This window comes from Papio anubis, chromosome 7 (genome assembly GCF_008728515.1).
Source record: "Papio anubis isolate 15944 chromosome 7, Panubis1.0, whole genome shotgun sequence".
Classification (NCBI taxonomy): Eukaryota; Metazoa; Chordata; class Mammalia; order Primates; family Cercopithecidae; genus Papio; species Papio anubis.
Window position 1 is genome coordinate 67,118,441 of NC_044982.1, and position 20,046 is coordinate 67,138,486.

The window sequence follows — 20,046 nt, forward strand, 5'->3', positions numbered from 1 at the left end:
AAGAAAAAATTAGGCCTATTAGTAACTCTACAATGACCTCTAATTGCTAAGTGAAAGGAAGAGTCCCACATCTCTCACTCCAAGTCAAAAGCTAGAAATGATTAAGCTTCATAAGGAAGGCATTTCAAGAGCCCAGATAGGCCAAAAACTAGGCCTCTTGTACCAAACAGGCAAGTTGTGAATGCAAAGAAAAAGTTTTTGAAAGATAGTCTAAGTGCTACTCCATCTATCACATGAGTGATAAGAAAGGAAAATGGCCTTATTGCTAATAAAGTGTTGGTGGTCTGGATGGAAGATGAAACTAGCCACAACATTCCCTTAATCCAAAGTCTAATCCAGAGCAAGCCTCTAATGCTGTTCAAGTCTATGAAGGCTGAGAGAGGTAAGGAAGCTGCAGGAGAAAAAGCTTGAAACTAGTAGAGGTTGGTTCATGAGGTTTAAAGAAAAAAGTTATCTCCACAAAAATGTAAGCTGAGTCAGCAGGTGCTGTCATGGAAGCTGCAGAAGATCTAGCTAAGGTCATTGATGAATGTGGTTACAGTAAACAACAGATTTTTCAGTGTAGATAAAACAGCCTTCTATTGCAAGAAGATACCATCTAGGACTTTGATAGCTAGAGACAAGCCAATACCTGACTTTAAAGCGTCAAAAGACAGGCTGACTCTCGTTAGAGGTTAATGCATCTGGTCACTTTAAGTTGAGGCCAATGCTCATTTGCTATTCTAAAAATCCTAGGGCCCTTAAGAATTATGCTAAATCTACTCTGCCTGTGCTCCATAAGTGGAACAACAAAGCATGGATGATAGCACATCTGTATACAGCATAATTTACTGACTATTTTAAGCCCATTGTGGAGAGGTACTGCTTACAAAAAGGTTCCTTTTGAAATTACATCTCATTGACAATGTACATGGTCACTCAAGAGCTCTGATGCAGATGAACCAGGAGATTCATGTTGTTTTCATGCTTGTGAACACAACATCTGTTCTTCAGTCCGTGGATCCAAGAGTAATTTTGACTTTCAAGTCTTATTATTTAAGGAATACATTTTATAAGATTATAACTGCCATAGATAGTGATTTCTCTGGTAGATTTGGGAAAAGTAAACTGAGGATTCACCCATTCTAGATGCCATTCAGAACATTCATGATTCATGGGAGGAGATCAAAATATGAACATTAACAGGACTTTGTAAGAGGTTGAATTCCAGCACTCATGGATCATTTGAGGGGTTCAAGACTTCAGTGGAGGAAGTCACTGTAGATGTGGTAAAAACTGCAAGAGAACTAGAATTGGAAGTGGAGCCTGAAGGTTTGACTAAATTGCTGCAATCTCATCATAAAACTGGAATGCATGAGAAGTTGCTTTTTGTGTATGAACAAAGAAAGTGGTTTTTGAGATTAGAATCTACTTCTAATGAAGATGCTGTGAATGTTGTTGAAATTATAACAACAAAGGCTTTAAGAATATTCCATAAACTGAGCTGATACAGAAGCAGCAAAGTTTAAGGGGATAGAGTCCAATTGTAAAAACAATCTCTACTGTGGATAAAAAGCTATTAAGCAGCATAGCATGCTACAGAGGATCTTTCATGAAAAGAAGAGTCAGCAGATGCAACAAACTTCATTGTCTTATTTTAAGAAATTGCCAGTCACTCCAACCTTCAACTATCACCCTGATCAGTGAGTAGCCATCCGATATTGGGGCAAGACATTCTACCAGCCAAAGATTACAACTAGCTGAAGACTCAGGTGATTGTTAGCATCTTTTAGCATTAAAGTATTTTTTAGTTAAGGTATGTATATTGCTTTTTAACTTGAAAAACAAAAAATTATTTGACTTTCTTTATTTCAATATTCACTTTATCGCAGTGGTCTGGAAGTGAACCTGCAATATCTCCAAGTTATGCCTGTAGTAGATACACAAAAGATAAATACATAGCACTACAAAAAAATCATCAAATCACAAAGGAAGATAGCAAGAGAAGAAAGGAATGAAAGAACTACAAACAAATTGACAATAGTAAGTCTTTACCTATTATTACTTTAAATATAAATGGATTAAATTCCATCATCAAAAGTCATTGAGTGGCTGAATGAATTAAAAAACAGGAACCCACCATGTGCTGGGTATATAAGTTATATACTTATATCTTAGAAAATAGACTTTAAGTCAAAAACTGACACAAGAGACAAGGTCATTATAGAATGATAGGGTCAGTCAGGAAGACATAACAATTATAAATATATATGCATCCAGTATCAGGGCACCTAAATACATAAAGCAAATATTAACATACCTGAAGGGAAAAACAAACAACAATATAATAATAAAAGAAGACATCAAGACACCACTCTCAACAATGGATAAATCATTTAGACAGAAAATCAGTGAGGAAACACTGGATTTTAACCAAACTATGGGCCAAATGGACCTAACAGATACATACAGAACATTCCATCCAACAACAGCAGAATACACGTTCTTCTCAAGCACACATGGAACATTCTCCAGGATAAATCACATGTTAGGCTACAAAACAAGTCTTAATAAATTTAAGATTGAAATCATGTCAGATATCTTTTCTGACCACAATAATATAAAACTAGAAATCAGTAAAAGGAGGAAAATTTACAAATATGTGGAAATGGAAGTCAATAAATATTAAAAGGGAAGTCATATAGATATATTAATATCTAATTAATATATAATTGATATGTTAATATCAATATACTAATTAATATATAATCGATCTATTAATAATTGATATATTAATATCAATTAATATAATATTAAAATGGAAGTCAAGGCCAGATGCCAGTGGCTCATGCCTGTAATCTCAGCACTTTGAAAGGTGAAGGTCAAGAGATCGAGACCATCCTGGCCAAACATTGTGAAACCCCGTCTCTACTAAAAATGCAAAAATTATCTGTACGTGGTGGCGTACACCTGTAGTCCCAGCTACTCGGGAGGCTGAGGCAGGAGAATGACTTGAACCTGGGAGGCGGAGGTTGCAGCGAGCCACGATCCCACCACTGCACTCCAGCCTGGGCGACAGTGCGAGACTGTCTCAAAAAAAAAAAGGGGGGGGGAAGTCAAATAATATTTTGATACAAATAAAAATAAAAACTTACCAAAACGTATAGCAAGTGGCAAAAGTAATACTAAAAGGAAAATTTATAGCAAAAAAATGTTAAGAAAGAAGAAAAGGCCAGGTGCAGTGGCTCACGCCTGTAAGCCCAGCACTTTGGGAGGCAGAGGCACACGGATCACAAGGTCAGGAGTTTGAGACCAGCCTGGCCAACATAGTGAAACCCTGTCTCTACTAAAACTACAAAAAATTAGCTGGGTGTGGTGGTGGTTGCCTGTAACCCCAGCTACTTGGGAGGCTGAGGCAGGAGAATTGCTTGAACCTGGGAGGCGGAGGTTGCAGCGAGCCACGATCCCGCCACTGCACTCCAGCCTGGGCGACAGTGTGAGACTGTCTAAAAAAAAAAAAGGGGGGAAGTCAAATAATATTTTGATACAAATAAAAATAAAAACTTACCAAAACGTATAGCAAGTGGCAAAAGTAATACTAAAAGGAAAATTTATAGCAAAAAAATGTTAAGAAAGAAGAAAAGGCCAGGTGCAGTGGCTCACGCCTGTAAGCCCAGCACTTTGGGAGGCAGAGGCACACGGATCACAAGGTCAGGAGTTTGAGACCAGCCTGGCCAACATAGTGAAACCCTGTCTCTACTAAAACTACAAAAAATTAGCTGGGTGTGGTGGTGGTTGCCTGTAACCCCAGCTACTTGGGAGGCTGAGGCAGGAGAATTGCTTGAACCTGGGAGGCGGAGGTTGCAGTGAGCCGAGATCACACCACTGCACTCCAGCCCAGGTGACAGTGCAAGACTCCATCTCAAGAAAACAAAAAAAGAAAAAAAAAATTCATACAACTTAACTTTAAACCCTAAGGAATTAGAAAAACAACATTCAAAGCCCAAAGTTAGCAGAAGAAAGGAAATAATAAATATTAGAGCAGAAGTAAATACAGACTACAAAAAGCAGTAGTAAAGACTAACAAAGCCGGGTGTTGCTTTTTGAAAAGATAAACAAAATTGACAAACCTTTAGAGTAAGACAAAAGTCTCAAAGAAGTGAAAGAGGAGACATTACAACTGATGCCACAGAAATACAGTAAGACTATAAGAGACTCCTATGAGCCTTCATTTCCAATAAATTGGATAATCTAGAAGAATAAATAAATTCCTAGAAATATAAACCTTCCAAAACTGAATCATGAAGGAAATATAAAATATCATCAGACGAATAACAAATGAGAGTGAATCCATAATTTTTAAAAACCTCCCCCCAAAAAAGAAAAACCCAGGACTGGATGGCTTCACAGGTGAATTCTACCAAATATTTGAAGAAGAATTAATGTCAGTCCTTCTTGAACTCTTCCAAAAAGTTGAGGAAGAGGGAATGCTTCTAAACTCATTTTATGTGCCTAGCACTGCTGTGATACCAAAGCCAGATAAGGACACTAACAATAAAACTATAGGTCAGTGTCTCTGATGAACATAGATACCAAAATCCTCAACAAATACTAGCAAACCAAATTCAACAGCACATTAAAAGGATCGTACATCCTAAATGGGATTTATCCCTGGAGTGCAGGCGTGGTTCACCATATGCACATCAATAAATATAATATGCCACATTGTAACAATGGATAAAAATCATGACCATGTCAATAGATGCAGAAAAAGCATTTGATGAAATTCAACATTCTTTCATGATATAGCACTCAAAAAATTAACCATAGAAGGAATGTACTTCAACATTATAATAAAGTCCATATATGGCCATGTATGACAAGCCCTTAGCTTAACATCATACTCATCAGTGAAAAACTGGAACCTTTTCCTCTAAGATCAAGAACAAGATGTGGATGCCTGCTCTTGCCACTTCTATTCAACACAGTATTGGAAGTCCTAGCCAGAGCAATTAGGGAAGAAAAATAAAAGCATCCAAATCTGAAAAGAAAAACTAAAATTGTCTGCAGATGACATGGCATTATATATAGAAAACACTAAAGACACCACCGAAAAAAAACTCTTAATAAACAAATTCAGCAAGGTTGGTGGATGTAAAACCAACATACAGAAATCAGTTGCAGTTCTATACATCCCACTGGAAATTAAGAAAATCCCATTGACAGTAACATCAAAAAGAATAAAATATTTAGGAATAAACTTAGCCAAAGAGGTGAAAGTCTTCAGTTTTACTGATGAAAGAAATTAAAGCAGATACAAATAAATGGAAAAATATCTCATGTTCATGATTGGAAGAAATAATATTGTTAAAATCTCCATACTACCCAAAGCAGTCTACAGATTCAATGCAATCTCTATTAAAACCTCAGTGACATTTTTTACAGAAATAGAAAAACAACCCTAAAATTAATATGGAATTACATAAGACCCCAAATAGCCAGAGCAGTCTTGAAAAAGAACAAAACTGGAGGCATCATACTTCCTAATTTCAAAATACATTACAAAGCTACAGTAATCAAAACAGTATCATGGTAGCATAAAGATGGATGTATAGACCAATGGAGCAGAAGAGAGACCCCGTAAATAAACCCACTCATTTATGATTAACTGATCTTTGACAAGGGGACCAAGAACATAAAATGGGGAAAGGATAGGCTCTTCAACAAATGGTGTTGTGTAAACTGGAAATCCACAGGCAAAAGAAGGAAATTGGATCCTATCGTAGACCATGGCCAGAAATCAAAGCAAAATGGATCAAAGACTTAAATATAAATTCTGAAACTGTAAAACTTCTCACAGAAAACATAGGGGGAAAGCTTCTTGGCATTGGTCTTGGCAATGACTTTGTGGTTTGACACCAAAAACAAAGGCAAAAGAACCAAAAATAGGCAAGTGGGACTGTATCATAATAAAAGCTCTGTACAGAAAAGAAAACAATCAACAAAATTAAAAAGCAAGCTGAAGAGACTGAGGCAGGCAGATTGCTTGAGCCCAGGAGCTCGAGACCAGCCTGGACAACATGATAAAACCCCATCTCTACAAAAAAATACAAAAGTAGCTGGGTGTGGTAACATGCATGTGTAGTCCCAGCTGCTTGGGAGGCCGAGGTGGGAGGATCCATTGAGCCCAGGAGATCGAGGCTACAGTGAGCCATGATTACGCCACTGCATTCCATCCTGGGAAACAGCAGGACCCTGTCTAAAAGAAAAAAAAAGGTGAGATAAAAGTAAGGAGGTTGAGGCGTAGATCACCTGAGGTCAGGAGTTCAAGACCAGACTGGCCAACATAGTGAAACCTGTATCTACTAAAAAAAAAAATACAAAAGAAAAAAAAAACAGGTGTGGTGGTGCATACCTGTGATCCCAGCTACTTGAGAGGCTGAGGCAGGAGAATTGCTTCAATCTGGGAGCCAGAGGTTACAGTGAGCCAAGATGGCACACTGCACTCCAGCCTGGACCACAGAGTGAGACTCCATGTCCAGAAAACAAAGAGAAATAGAAGTTAAATATTAGCAAAACATCTATCAAGGTAAGAGGTTAATATCCAAAACATATAAGTAACTCATATAACTCAATAGCAAAAAAAACAAATTTAACCTAATCTTAAAACAAGCAAAAAACAAATAGATATTTCTCCAAAGACAACATACAAATGGCCTCCAGGTATATGGAAAGATGCTGAGTATCATTAATCATGGAAATGCAGATCAAAACCACAGTGAGATATCAACTCACATCTTAGCATATCTGTTATCAAAAATAAATTTAAAGCCAGGCTTGGTGGCTCACGCCTGTAATCCCAACACTTTGGGAGGCTGAAACAGGCAGATTGATTGAGTCTAGGAGTTCAAGACCAGCCTGGCCAACATGGTGAAACCCTGTCTCTACTAAAAAATACAAAAAAAAGTTAGCTAGGCATGGTGGCGCACACCTGTAGTCCCAGCTGCTCAGGAGGCTGAGGTGAGAGAATCGCCTGAGCCTGGGAAGTTGAGGCTGCAGTTAGACAAGATGGCGCCCTGCACTCCAGCCTTGGCAACCGGAGACCCTGTCTCTAAATAAATAGACATTTGTGAGGATGTAGAAAAGTTGGAGCTTTTATACAACTGTTTATGGGAGTGTAAAATGGTGCAGCCATTGTGGGAAGCAATATGGAGATTCATTAAAAATAGTACTGCTGTATGATCCAGTAATGGAATATTTCTGGATATGAATACAAAAAGGTTGTAATCAGGATCTCAAAGATATCTGCACACCCATGTTCAGTGCACCATTATTCACATTAGCCAATATAAGAAAACAATCCAAATGTCCATCAAAAGATGAATAAAGAAAATGTGATATATACATGCAATGGAAAAATATTAAGCCTTAAAAATAGAGAGAAATCCTACTGTATGCAACAACCTGGATGAACCCACAGGACATTATGCTACGTGAAATAAGTCAGTCACAGAAGGATACATACTGCATGACTCCACTTACGTGAGGTATCTAAAATAGTCAAACTCCCAGAAGCAGAGAATAAAATGGTGATTGCTAGGGCTGTAAGGAGAGAAGAATGGAAAATTGTTAATGAATATAAAATTTCTGTTCTGCAAGATGAAAAATTTCTAGAGATCTGTTGTAAAGCATAGTACCTATTAGGATTGTGTTGAGTCTGTTGATCAATTTGGGGAGAATTGACATGTTTACAGTATTGAAACTTCCAGCCAACAGATGTGGAATTCCATTTACTTAGATCTTGTTTGATTTGCTTCAACAATGTTTTGTGGTTTTCAGTGTATAGGATTGATACTTCTGTTCAGTTGATTCCTAAATATTTTGTATTTTTGATACTACTGTAAATAGTGCTTTTTTAAATTTTAATTTCCAAATGTTCATTGCTAGCGTGTAGAAATACAATTGATTTTTATATATTGACCTTGTATCATGTGACCTTACTCAACTCATTAACCTTACTAAACTCATAGTAGCTTTTTTTAGATTCCGTAGAATTTTTGTGTAAATGATCATGTAATTGGCAAATTAGGACACTTCTGCTTCTTCCTTTCTAATCCATGTTCTTTTTATTGATAAATAGTTTTATGGAGTATAGTTTTAATAGCTGATTTAAATTCGTTCCCTAAATCCTTCATCTGCCATTTCTGAGTATATTTCTGTTGATGGATTTTTCTCCTAGTTGTGAGCCATGTTTCCTTACCACTGTGTGGACTCTACTGCTTTCCAGCGGTACTCTCTTCTTCAGCCTTGTAGTTTTGCCCCACATGTGTACAAATCATTACTCAGCCAAAAACCTGGGTAATATGAAGTCTTTGCAAATCTGTGAAGCTCTCTCTGTACATTTCCTTTGTCTCTGGTACTCTGCCCTAAAATTCTAGACTGCAAACTCCCTAAAATCTCTGTCTCCTCCACTCAGACTACCAGGCTATGTTGTAACCTGAAAACTCTCTCCAGGCCATAATCTCAGGCAATTATAGTACACACTTCATTTTTTCCCCATCTTCCAGGATCAGAGTCCTATATTGCTTATTGTCCAGTGTCTGAAAACAATTATTTTATGTTTTGTCTAGTTTTATAGTGGTTTACAGAGGGAAGGCAGTTGTCCTTGTTTAATTCTTTGTAAAAGAAACAAAAGTCTCTTCCATATGTATTTTAATACCACCAAATAAATGAAAGTTGAGTTGAAAGGAGGAAAGAACTGAGATTGTATGACTCGCCTGAGTATTATATTAGGAATTGAGTGTGATATGTTTTTTCTACTTTATATAAAACCTTATATTCTCCAAAGCCAAATACCCACTTTTATGGATACTTGTCCTTCACAGCACTGAATCACTATTGTGTCTCTAATATATAGCACAGTTCCTGGTACTTCGTAGGCCCTCAGGGAATTGTTGGTTAAATGAATAAACGAATTAATGATAATTCCTCAAGCTAAATTTTAGAATCATTGGGCTTTTCAGTGCAATTAAGGTGATTTACTTGAGAAAATGTGACATACCGTCAAGAAATGGTATTTTTCGGGCCAGACATGGTATCTCATACCTATAATCTCAGCCCTTTGAGAGTCCATTATGGGAGGATTACTTGAGCCCACAAGTTCAAGACCAGCCTGAGGAACATAGCAAGACCTTATCTCTACAAAATATTACAAATTATCCACATATTGTGGCACATGCCTGTGGTCCCAGCTACTCAGGAGGCTGAACTGGAAGGATCACTTAAGCCCAAGAGGTTGAGGCTGCAGTGAGCCATGATCATACCACTACACTCCAACCTGAACAACAGAGCAAGACACTGTCTCCAAAAAAAAAAAAAAAAAAAAAAAGGTATTTTTCATTTATTTAAATCTTGTATCACTGTTGTAGATGATATATTTTTTTAATTAAAATTATCCCATTTTATGTTATAAACGGAATCTCTAGTTGGTTATTATTGGACTCAGGAGTTTTATCTTTACCTATTTGTTTTTCTCCTATTTTATTTACAATTTTACTATTAGAAAACTATATGTTTTGTAACTAAAATTATCTAAAACCAAAAGATTTTTACATCATTTTCTTTTTTAGGTAGAGTCTGTCCCCCCCAGGCTGGAGTGCAGTGGCACGATCTCGGCTCACTGCAACCTCTGCCTCCCGGTTCAGCTGGGATTACAGGCGTATGCCACCATGCCCAGCCAATTTTTGTATTTTCAGTAGAGACAAGGTCTCGCCATGTTCGCCAGGCTGGTCTTGAACTCCTGGCCTCAAGCGATTCCCTGGCGTTGGTCTCCCAAAGTGCCAGCCAGGACTACAGGTGTGAGCCACCGCATCTAGCCTTACAGAGTTTTCTACTTCCCTGTTCATAAGCTGTATGGTTTGATCATAAAACTGGAGAAGGTTCTCTTTAGATTTTAGTTAAGGAATATTTCTTACTGAGTAGGTATCTTCAGGGCAGTGATTTACCCTGGAGCATTTAACATGTTAACTAAATTAACTGGTTTGAGGAAATGTTTATATTGTAATTATCATCTCTATAAAATTTAGAGTTTATATAGTTTGTCGTATGTCATTGTGTTATTTATCCCTAAACCCTATAAGGTAGGTATTGTTACTACTGATGAAGAATTGAGTCTCAGGCACATTAAGAGACTTTTCCATGGTCATTATAATATTCAGTTCCTGAACTAATCTTTATACCGTAGTCCTTGTTCTTTAAAGCTTTTGTCACTTCTCCTGTATCATGTTGCTTTGTATGTATAAAGAAATCTGAATGTATGTATAAAGATATCTGAAAGTACTTAACTGGATTCTAAGTGAGTTATAAAGTAGAAACCTTGCTAGAATATCCCCTTTGCATATTCTTATTTTTTATATTTACATTTTTTTAAGTATAAATTATGTAGAAAATCATTTCAAATGATTTTTCTTGTAGGAACCTTCAGAAGTTTAGTCTTTTTGGAGACATAAGTGTTCTACAACAGCAAGGAAGTTTGTCAAATACATACCTCAGCAAGGTGGACCCTGATGGCAAAAAAATTAAACAGTAAGTTACATGGTTAATAGAAAGGAGGTTGTACTATTTATTAATAATGTGTTTTTCTAATAAATTATGAGATACCAACAGAAGAGTAATGATTTTTTTCCTGAAAGGAACATAAGTCCTGGAAATGTTTTAATGATGAAATACAGTGATCAGCATCTGCCATTCCATCTCGTAAATCTTTAAGACAAATCAAATAACTTAGTGAATAATTATTGCTATTTAAAATTATTTCCCTACTTGCCTTTGCTATAACATAAATTGTATGTCATCATACTTTTCTACTAAACGGGTATAAGTGGTGCTTTTCGTGGATGAGGAGCATATTTCTGTGTGTTTAATAGATCTGTGTGTTTAATATACCTTTTCATTACATTTTAATGTGAATTTTAATGGTATTTACTGTGGGTTGAATAGAAATTACCTAATGAGGAAAAATAGATCTCAAAATTGCATGCTTTTCATTGCCTATTTTCAAAAGTCAGTGTTAAAAGATTAGAACTGAATGTTAATGGGATCACCGTGGCATGTGTTTTCCTTATAGAATTCAGCAACTGTTTGAAGAAATCCTGAGTAATAGTAGGCAACTGAAATGGCTGTCCTGTGGGTTTATGCTGGAAATAGTAACGCCAACATCACTGTCATCTCTCTCTAATGCTGTTGCCAGCACCATGGAGCACCTGAGTTTACTTGACAATAATATTCCTGGTAACAGCACTCTTATTACTGCAGTTGAACTGGAGCGATTCGTGAATCTGCACTCACTTGCCTTGGATTTTTGTGACTTTACAGCTGAGATGGCAAGAGTCTTAACTGATAGCAACCATGTGCCTTTGCAGCGACTGTCTCTTCTGGTTCACAGTGTTTCCATAATGCACAAGTCTCTGGACAACATGCCAAATGATGAGCATTGGAAAGCCCTGTCACGAAAGAGCACCAACCTTCGGGTCTATATAATGGCTTTTGATATCAAGAGTGAAGATATGTTAAAGATTCTGAAACCCAGTATACCACTAGAGAGGATTCATTTTGATAGCTATATCACTTGTGTTTCAGGGGCTATTGTTGATCTTATATCCAGGCAATATGACAAGTTCCTCACTCATTTTATTTTAATGAATGATGTGATTGACACGTCTGGTTTTCCAGATCTTAGTGACAACCGAAATGAAGATCCGTTGGTTTTATTAGCATGGAGGTGCACAAAGCTCTCTCTTCTGGCAATTCATGGTAGGTGATTTTGTTCATTATAATCTAATACTGGAATTACACCGAAAACATTTTATGCCAGTAAAGAGATAGCACTGACCTTTATAGTATCAAGAAATCTTGTATCAACTTGATATGCAGATTTTTATGCTTTCTAAAGCTTGCAAGATATATCACTTACAAAAGGAAAATCATATTTAACCCTAAGTGTTCTGCTCCAGCTTCCCTGTTACTTTTTTGTCCATCATTTGAATGGCGGTATTTAAAAAAAAAAAAAAATCAGTGAAATTAACTGTCTGAGAAAGCACACATACCTGTGGTAGATACATTTCCTCTAATCACCCAACCCCTTAAAACATAGCACGGGGGAAGAGAACGTATTATTTCTTTCATGCTCACTACCTCATCTTTTAGGTTCTTGGTATCAAAGTATTAATGTGTGTAATTTTTTTTAACGATGGTTCCATTGATATGCTTCTTTCATTTTAATGTGACCTGTTCTCATTTGGATGGAGAGTTGGTATTCTGACAAATAAATTTACTTCCTTTTTGGATACTTGTAATATAATTACAAAGTAGTATATAAGAATGTCTTAAACTCTCTTATTAGCTATCTTACCAGCACTGTTTCATTATTTTTTTTTAGCGTCCCTTTGTATTTGGGAATGTATGTCTTGCTTTTCAAGTCTTGCTTTATGCCAGTCGTCAGAGGTGGTAGAAAAGACTAGATCAATACTGAAAGTGGTAAACACAGTGGGGTAAAGACATATCAGGTTATTTAAAAGTTAATTTAAGCCAGTCTTTTTAAAGCCTTTTTCTTCTTTAAGCTAAAGCTCCCCACATTCATCTCCCTTTATTCCTTCCCAGTAGTAGTTATTATTCTGAAGTTGGTGTATATCATTCCCATGATTGTTTTATAATTTACATATTTGCTACTGACAATTAACAGTTTACCTTTAAAGTGTCACTTTGTAACTTTGTGAAGCATTATAAGAGATGATTTTTCGCAAATGAAAAATACATTTACCACATGTGGTTAACAGATATGTGTATTTTCACAAATGAAAAATACATTTACCATATGTGGTTAACAGATACGTGTATATATGAACTAAAAATTTCATCCTTATGGTACATTGTTACCCAAAGCTGTAAAATTTATTTGTATATACTTTAAATGTCTATTTTACTGAATGAAGTAGTATCATAAAGGATCTAATCATAGATTGGTACTCTTGAACACAACTTGTAGCCTTTTTTTTTTCTGGGCTATACAACCATGTTTCCTATTCCAATTTCAATGTATTTCTAAAGGAAAAAGACCAAAATGGTAAGTGAGATACAAATTTGAAGCTTCCCTAGAAGCTTTGAATGAGGAAAAGACAAACTTATCAAAGAGAAAAGGAAATGACAGTGTTGTCTTTTGTTTATTTTTCAGGTTACACGGTGTGGGCACATAACCTCATTGCCATTGCTCGTCTTCGGGGCTCTGATCTGAAAGTGCTTGAAGTCACCGAAGAAAGCATTGATTTTGACCAAGGTGAACTGGCCGACCAGGATGTAGATCCAGTGCATAACCTTATTGAGCAGGTATCCCTGGGCCTGGGTCAACCTTGGCACGCAGTCATGGACATCGAATCACTCAGTGTCTTCACTGAACCAAATCGTCATTTTTACAGAGAGATGCAAAGCTTCAGTGAAGACATTTAGCTTTTTTTTAAATGTAGAATTCCTGTGGTTACATATGCAAGTAGGGTCCTATTATGTTTTTTTTTTTTCAGTAGTGTGAATTAATCCTTTTGTGCTGTGTTTAATCAGTATTAGCTTTATAGAATTATATATGTATATTCTACTTCTTGATCAAAGAACGTAGTCGGGTATTGGTTTAGAAGTTCAAAGTGACAATGTATAGGGCTTTCACGGTTAATGGACTTGTTACCAAACCTTAAGGATATACAGCCGAAGATTGTCTGAGGTTGCTGGCTAACTTTATTTTTCACTGAGTTACTCTGCCTTTTCGACGTTTTTATTCTTTGTGTGTCAGAGTTCAGAGCTCAGGAGCCAAAATATTTTTATACATACATAGATATATATCCATAGCCTGGTAGATTTATATGCAATGCACTGCATCCATGCATTCTGATAGCATTTCATTAATTTTGATTTCAAATGGAAGATAAATAATATCCCAAATGAATTATCTGTAACACAAAAGCCAAGACTTTAACTTTCATTACATATCTAATAGTCGGTATCACCAGTTACCATTTTGAATTTTGTATAGTACTAGAACATTGCTTAATTGTTTTTTAAAAAAAAAAAATGCATTTACATAAACATGAATACTGAAATCGTTGGATTTTTTTTAACTATATCTGACATAATTTTATTCATCAATTACATTACACATTCATTTAGCCCAGATTTCAAATAGTGGGGGAAGAAAGAAACTGTATTTCAGAGTAAAACCTCCTAAAGGAAATAAAAATACAGAGTTGTAAATACACATGCTTGCAAAAACATTAGTCGTGAAATCCCTAACAACAAGTCACTGGATTTTTCTCTGTCAGCACGCGTGTCAGCTGCCAAAGAATAGACTTAATGAAGAAGTGCCCACATGCTGGCAGGGGCCGGCCCACTCTGGCCAGCCAGATACTGCTAGATTGTAATATTTAAGGTCGAATTTCGACCTGTGGTACACAGCTGTGCTGTGGCTCAGTCAGCAACCTCAGAACTCTGAAAAAACAAAACAAAAAAAAAAGAAAAAAAAAAAAAACATGCACCTGTTTCACTGTGAATAGTGAATGTAAAGGAAAGAAAGGAAAAACTGAAAGCTTGTTCTATCACAGGTATGAGCTGCTATGATACATGAAGAACATTCCATGAAGTATGTTTTAAAACCTTGTTATATCTGAGAGGCTTTAAAAGCCTATTAACTGTTTCAGGGCAACCGCGGTACAGACGTGGTCTCTGTGAGACTTCCACCTGACCCCAGTTTTAAGTGGTACGAATGTTGTGCATTTAATGTTAAAGGACAGTCTGCAATAATAAAGTAAGTAGCCAACCTGGGTGCCCAGCAGTGCTGAGACCTGGCTGCTCTATTGTAAGCTTTGGAAACACAATTTATGCAACAGATGTCCAGATATGATTCTATTTATGGAAAAAAGTTTATATGTGTTTTACAAATGGTTTTACCATCTTATATTAAAATGACCTTTTGACAGGTGTGCACTGTTTTGTCTCCAGTGAGCACATACCATGCGGATTTTATATGTACATCAGTAGTGTGAATCCACTGGCACAGTGTGTGTAAATGCCAGATGTGGTGAGATTTTATCTTATAAATGTGATCAGATAAAATAACTCCTGACAGAAACTGTAAGGAAACCAGCTGAATGTTTGACCTGATGACTGATGTTGTATGGTTTATGTTAAATGTATATTCTTTTAATCAATGAATAAAGCATTAAAAATGATCATTGTAATATATTTTATTGTATATGAAGCATGACTACTTTTAGTGTTAAATAAACTGCAATAATCCTTACATTGTGTATAATAATGTGTTAGTATTCTGGTTGTATTCTGGTGCAGCAAAGCTTAAATTTGAGAATACATTATAAAAAGTCTTAGCTGAATAGTTTGGAGAATTTTTTTACAAAAATTCACTTTGACAAAATACAAGCTTAAAAGCAAACACTGGATTTCTTAGCCCAAAATCTCAATATATTATGCACCTAGAATACATTATCAATATGGTAAAAATTTATAGACTAGAGGGGCTGTTTTTTAAAAGATACCAAATGCAGAAATACTTAGATATGGTAATATTAAATTCTTCATAAACCCCTATATTCCTTTATTTTGGTATTCTAATCTCTGTTCTTGGTTGTTGGGACTCACAGCTCTTATTTATAGGAAACAAAAGGACTTCTTTTCTTCCTTCCATCTTCCCTTCCTTATCATTCCAGACATTGACTCTTCCAGGTACTGCTTTATCTTGGAATAATCTGGTGTTCACAAATAATTGTCCTTATACTTACCACTTCATTACTTCCTGGCCACATCTAACTCCTTTGAATGAATCAACATGTTTAAGTATATATTTAAGACATACCCAAAATGTATGAAAAAGGAAAATCTAATGTGAATAGCATGCAAGTTAAGGTCATTGTAGTGAAGCTCTAAATTTTGGAGGCTTGACATCTGTTTTCCAGTCTAAGCTCTGGCTCTACTTGAGCACAAACACCTCTTTCAGTTTTGGTTTCCTTATCTCTAAAATGAAGGATTGGACTTGTCTAGCTAAAATTCCAATTCTTCATTGAAATTTTCCATTGCTGTTAGCTCAGTAGCTCACAGATACACGAGATCATCTTTAAACAAAGGTATTAAATATTTTCAAGACATAGCTTATTAAACTATATGAAATATACATATCTATCTAAAATTACTTTCCATTTCCCCACCACAAAGATGCAGAAATTGAACACAAAGATGCAGGAACTTGCTTGGGACTTAGAGCATGAATCAGATTGGATTCTTATGAAGCCAGTAACATAACACAGTGCTAATGGAGTAACATAGCACATGTGAATGATACCCAGGGAACATACCACATTGTATCAATGTTTCCCAACCTTGTCATGTTGTAGCACACATAGAAAATATTGTACAGCATACTGGTATAAACCAGAAAGAATTAGAAAAAAATTACTTTTTTTAAATTAAATGATGAAAAATGTAGAAGATTTGAGGAAAAAATACTGAATTTGGAACTTTCAAGTAAAATCTTGCCAGATGTTTTAATTGATTTAATTAACATTTGATTAAAATGTTTTAATACTGTCACCAATGAGAAACACCCCACAAACAGGTAATTTTTAGGTCTTTTTTAAAAATAACCCATAATTTATGCAGTTGAAACTAAGAAATTTAGCGCTTCTTTTTCTTTCTTTGGGAAATAATGTTGTGAGTTAATTTTAAATTCAAATTGATGTTTGTTAGAATTATTTTAAAATCATGATGCTCTAATTTGTGATCTCCCTTACATAATCCTACTGTTAGGTGAGACACCACTGAAGAGTTAACAGCCACCAACTTTATATATATGTGAAGGCGATTAGAGGCTGCAGGGAGCCCTCCTTCCACCTCCACCTCCCAGCCCTTTCAAATCCAACTAGCCACACCTGGGGGCCTCACACTTAGGGTTCCTTCCTGCTCTTTGAACACCTGGAATGTATTGCTTTCACAGCTTTGTAGACCGCCCCTCCTTTTCTGTGATGGACAGTGATTCTCATCTGGCCAGCAGTAGTGAGTAAGTGAGTTTTCTCTCTGTCTGGGGCCTACTTTCAGACTCAGCTCCACTCCCGCTGCTCAGAAGAGCCTAAAAGCATCAGAAGGCAACCAACCCAGGCTCCAGCCACCCCTGGACTCATTAGGTGTCTTTGCGGGGTATTACAGTATACTAATAAATTTGGTTTGCTGGTTGTGGAAAGAAATGGATGATGTATCATAAGTAAGTTTTCAGGATACTTGAATCATCCTTTCTGAAAGATTTTTTAAAAGGGCAAGATACACCATGTGTTGGCAAGGAAGAGGAAACACAGCTGGAACTTGATATATCCATTTTGGAAAGCAAACTTGCAGTATCTTGTAAAGTTGAAGTTGCCTGTGCCCTGTAACCCAGAATTTTCACTTTTAGATGTATTCTGTAATCCCATGTTTTCTAACTTGTTTTCCTAGCCCCTAAAAATGTACCCCTTTGCATATTTTTAAGTTAAACATAACAGTCATAATCTTAGCAGCTATAAACATTAGCAGTTTAAATTATATACATGACTTCTTAAAATATGTATAATGGAATCTAAATGCTATAGGAATTTAGTGTTTACAATCTTTTTTTTTTTTTTTTTGGGACAGAGTGTCACTCTGTCACCCAGGCTGGAGTGCAGTGGTGCAATCTCAGCTCACTGCATCCTCCACCTCCTGGGCCTACCAAGTAGCTGGGACTACAGGCATATGCCACCAAGCCTAGCTAATTTTTGTATTTAGTAGAGTTGGAGTTTTATCATGTTGGCCAGGCTGGTCTTGAACTCCTGACCTCAAGCGATCCTCCCACCTTTGCCTCCCAAAGTGTTGGAATTACAGGCATGAGCTACTGCACCCAGCCTACTTACCATCTGTTTTTAAAAAGCAATTCACTCTTGATCACTAGAAATTTTGTCATTCATTTTCTTCCTTAAGCTTATATATTCTGTCAGTTATCAGTTTATTTGCCTTTTAGCTCTGAATGCATCCTTCAATATATACTCTCTCATAATGAAAAACAAAAAACATTCACACCCTCTTCACAAGAGTGCTTACCTATGAGGCAGGCATGAGGACAAGGATCAGTATGGATGGGCATGAAGGTCATTTTATCTGTAACTGGGCATGGGCATTCGTTATATTTTGTTATTTCCTATTTTTAAAAATAATTTGTAATTTACTGATCCAAGTTGCCAACAAATGAATGTTCATGGACTGACTTGTTTCATAATCCTGAGTCTAAAGTCAACTGTTTTAGTCCATTTTGTGCTATTACAGAAGATCTGAAACTGGGTAATTTATAAAGAATACTAATTGATTTCTCACAGTTCTGGAGGCTGGGAGGCCCAAGATCAAGACACCAGCATGTTTGGTGTCAGGTGAGGGCCCTATCTCCACCTCCAAGATGGCACCTTGAATGCAACATCCTCCAAAGCAGCATTGTATGACATGGCAGAGGAGAGAGCGCTAATCTACTTTTGTAAGCACTTTTTATAGGGGCAATCAATAATCCATTATTGAGGGTGAAGCCCTCATGACCTAAACTTGTCCTATAAGACCCCACTTTCCAAGTCTTGTATTGGGGATTAAATTATGAATTTTGGAGAGGGACACATTCAAACCATAGCAGAGACCAAGGCAGGAGGACAGAGTATTGCTTTCTATCCTTTCATGCATTACTGAATCACGGTAACTTGAAAGAGACTCAAAGATCTACTGAGAGTTTAAGGCCTAGTTGTTTGTAGGAAAGTTCTAAATAGATTTTTCAAAATATGTCACTGTGGGGGGGAAAAGGGGAGATACTGGTCAAAGGGTACAAACTTTCAATTATAAAAATAAATTCTGGAGATTTAATTTACAGTAGGGTGACATGTTAATAATGTATATTTGAAATTTGCTAAGAGTAGATTTCAGGTGTTATCACCACACCAAAAATGGTAACTATATGAGGTGATAGATATTTTAATTAGCTTGAGTATTGTAATCATTTCACAGTATATACATATATCAAAACACATTGTGTACCTTAAATATATGCAAGTTTTGCCAATTACACCTCAATAAAGCTGCAAAATGGCACTGTAACTGACTCTACCATATTTCAGTTTAAAGCACTATTGTCATTAGATTAATACTTATTTAATACGGACATTATATCCAACAACCTCAGCTATTTGAAGTGTAGCCAAGGATCCAGAAATAAGTATAAAAGACTCGTGGCGCTGGATTAGTCCCTGACTAATGGGTAAAGGTGTCACACTCAGAAGAGCCATTTCCAATTCCTTCTAGCTCACTTTGTCTTCTTTTCAGCATAATTCTAATAAACCTGTTCATCAGGTTTCTCAGTCTACAGTGGATTAGAAAGGGAAGAGAAGGAGGTGACTGTGAAAGGTATGGAAGCTTACACATTCATGAAAGCGAGAACATAATCAGTCTTAGGCCATTTTGGTGTTTGAAACAGACGTCAACACCCCTATAACAAGCCTAAAATACAGGGCAATGGCAAGTATTTGTAATGAACTTGAATCCATATAAAAATATTACACTGTGTTCAGAATATTGGGATAAATTAATGGAGCATTTAATACATTTTAGAAATACTTCTACTGAAGATGGCTAAAATAAAAAGTATGTATTTAAAAGACTAGCTTTTAGCTACAAAATACACACTTAAGGCCGGGCATGGTGGCTCATGCCTGTAATCCCAGCACTTTGGGAGGCCGAGGCAGGCGGATCACCTGAGGTCAGGAGTTGGAGACCAGCCTGGCCAACATGGCGAAACCCCACTGCTACTAAAAGTACAAAAATTAGTTGGGCATGGTGGCAGACAACTGTAATCCAAGCTACTCAGGAGGCTGAGGCAGGAGAAGCTTGAACCCGGGAGGCGGAGGTTGCAGTGAGCCGAGATCGCGCCACTACACTCCAGCCTGGGTGACAAAAGCCAGACTCCATCTCAAAAAAAAAAAAAAA

At 36.6% G+C, this 20,046-nt stretch overlaps 1 protein-coding gene across 1 annotated transcript in view; it reads left to right on the forward strand.

The window, feature by feature from the left end:
- FBXO33 (F-box protein 33) overlaps positions 1-15,621 on the forward strand; it is a 33,108-nt gene extending 17,487 nt beyond the window's left edge. The window contains exons 2-4 of the mRNA XM_003901739.5: positions 10,453-10,563; positions 11,105-11,790; positions 13,208-15,621. Of these exons, the coding sequence (XP_003901788.1) occupies positions 10,453-10,563; positions 11,105-11,790; positions 13,208-13,479 (1,069 nt within the window). The 3' untranslated portion in view covers positions 13,480-15,621. The remainder of the gene's footprint in view (positions 1-10,452; positions 10,564-11,104; positions 11,791-13,207) is intronic.
- The last annotated feature ends 4,425 nt before the right edge of the window (positions 15,622-20,046 follow it).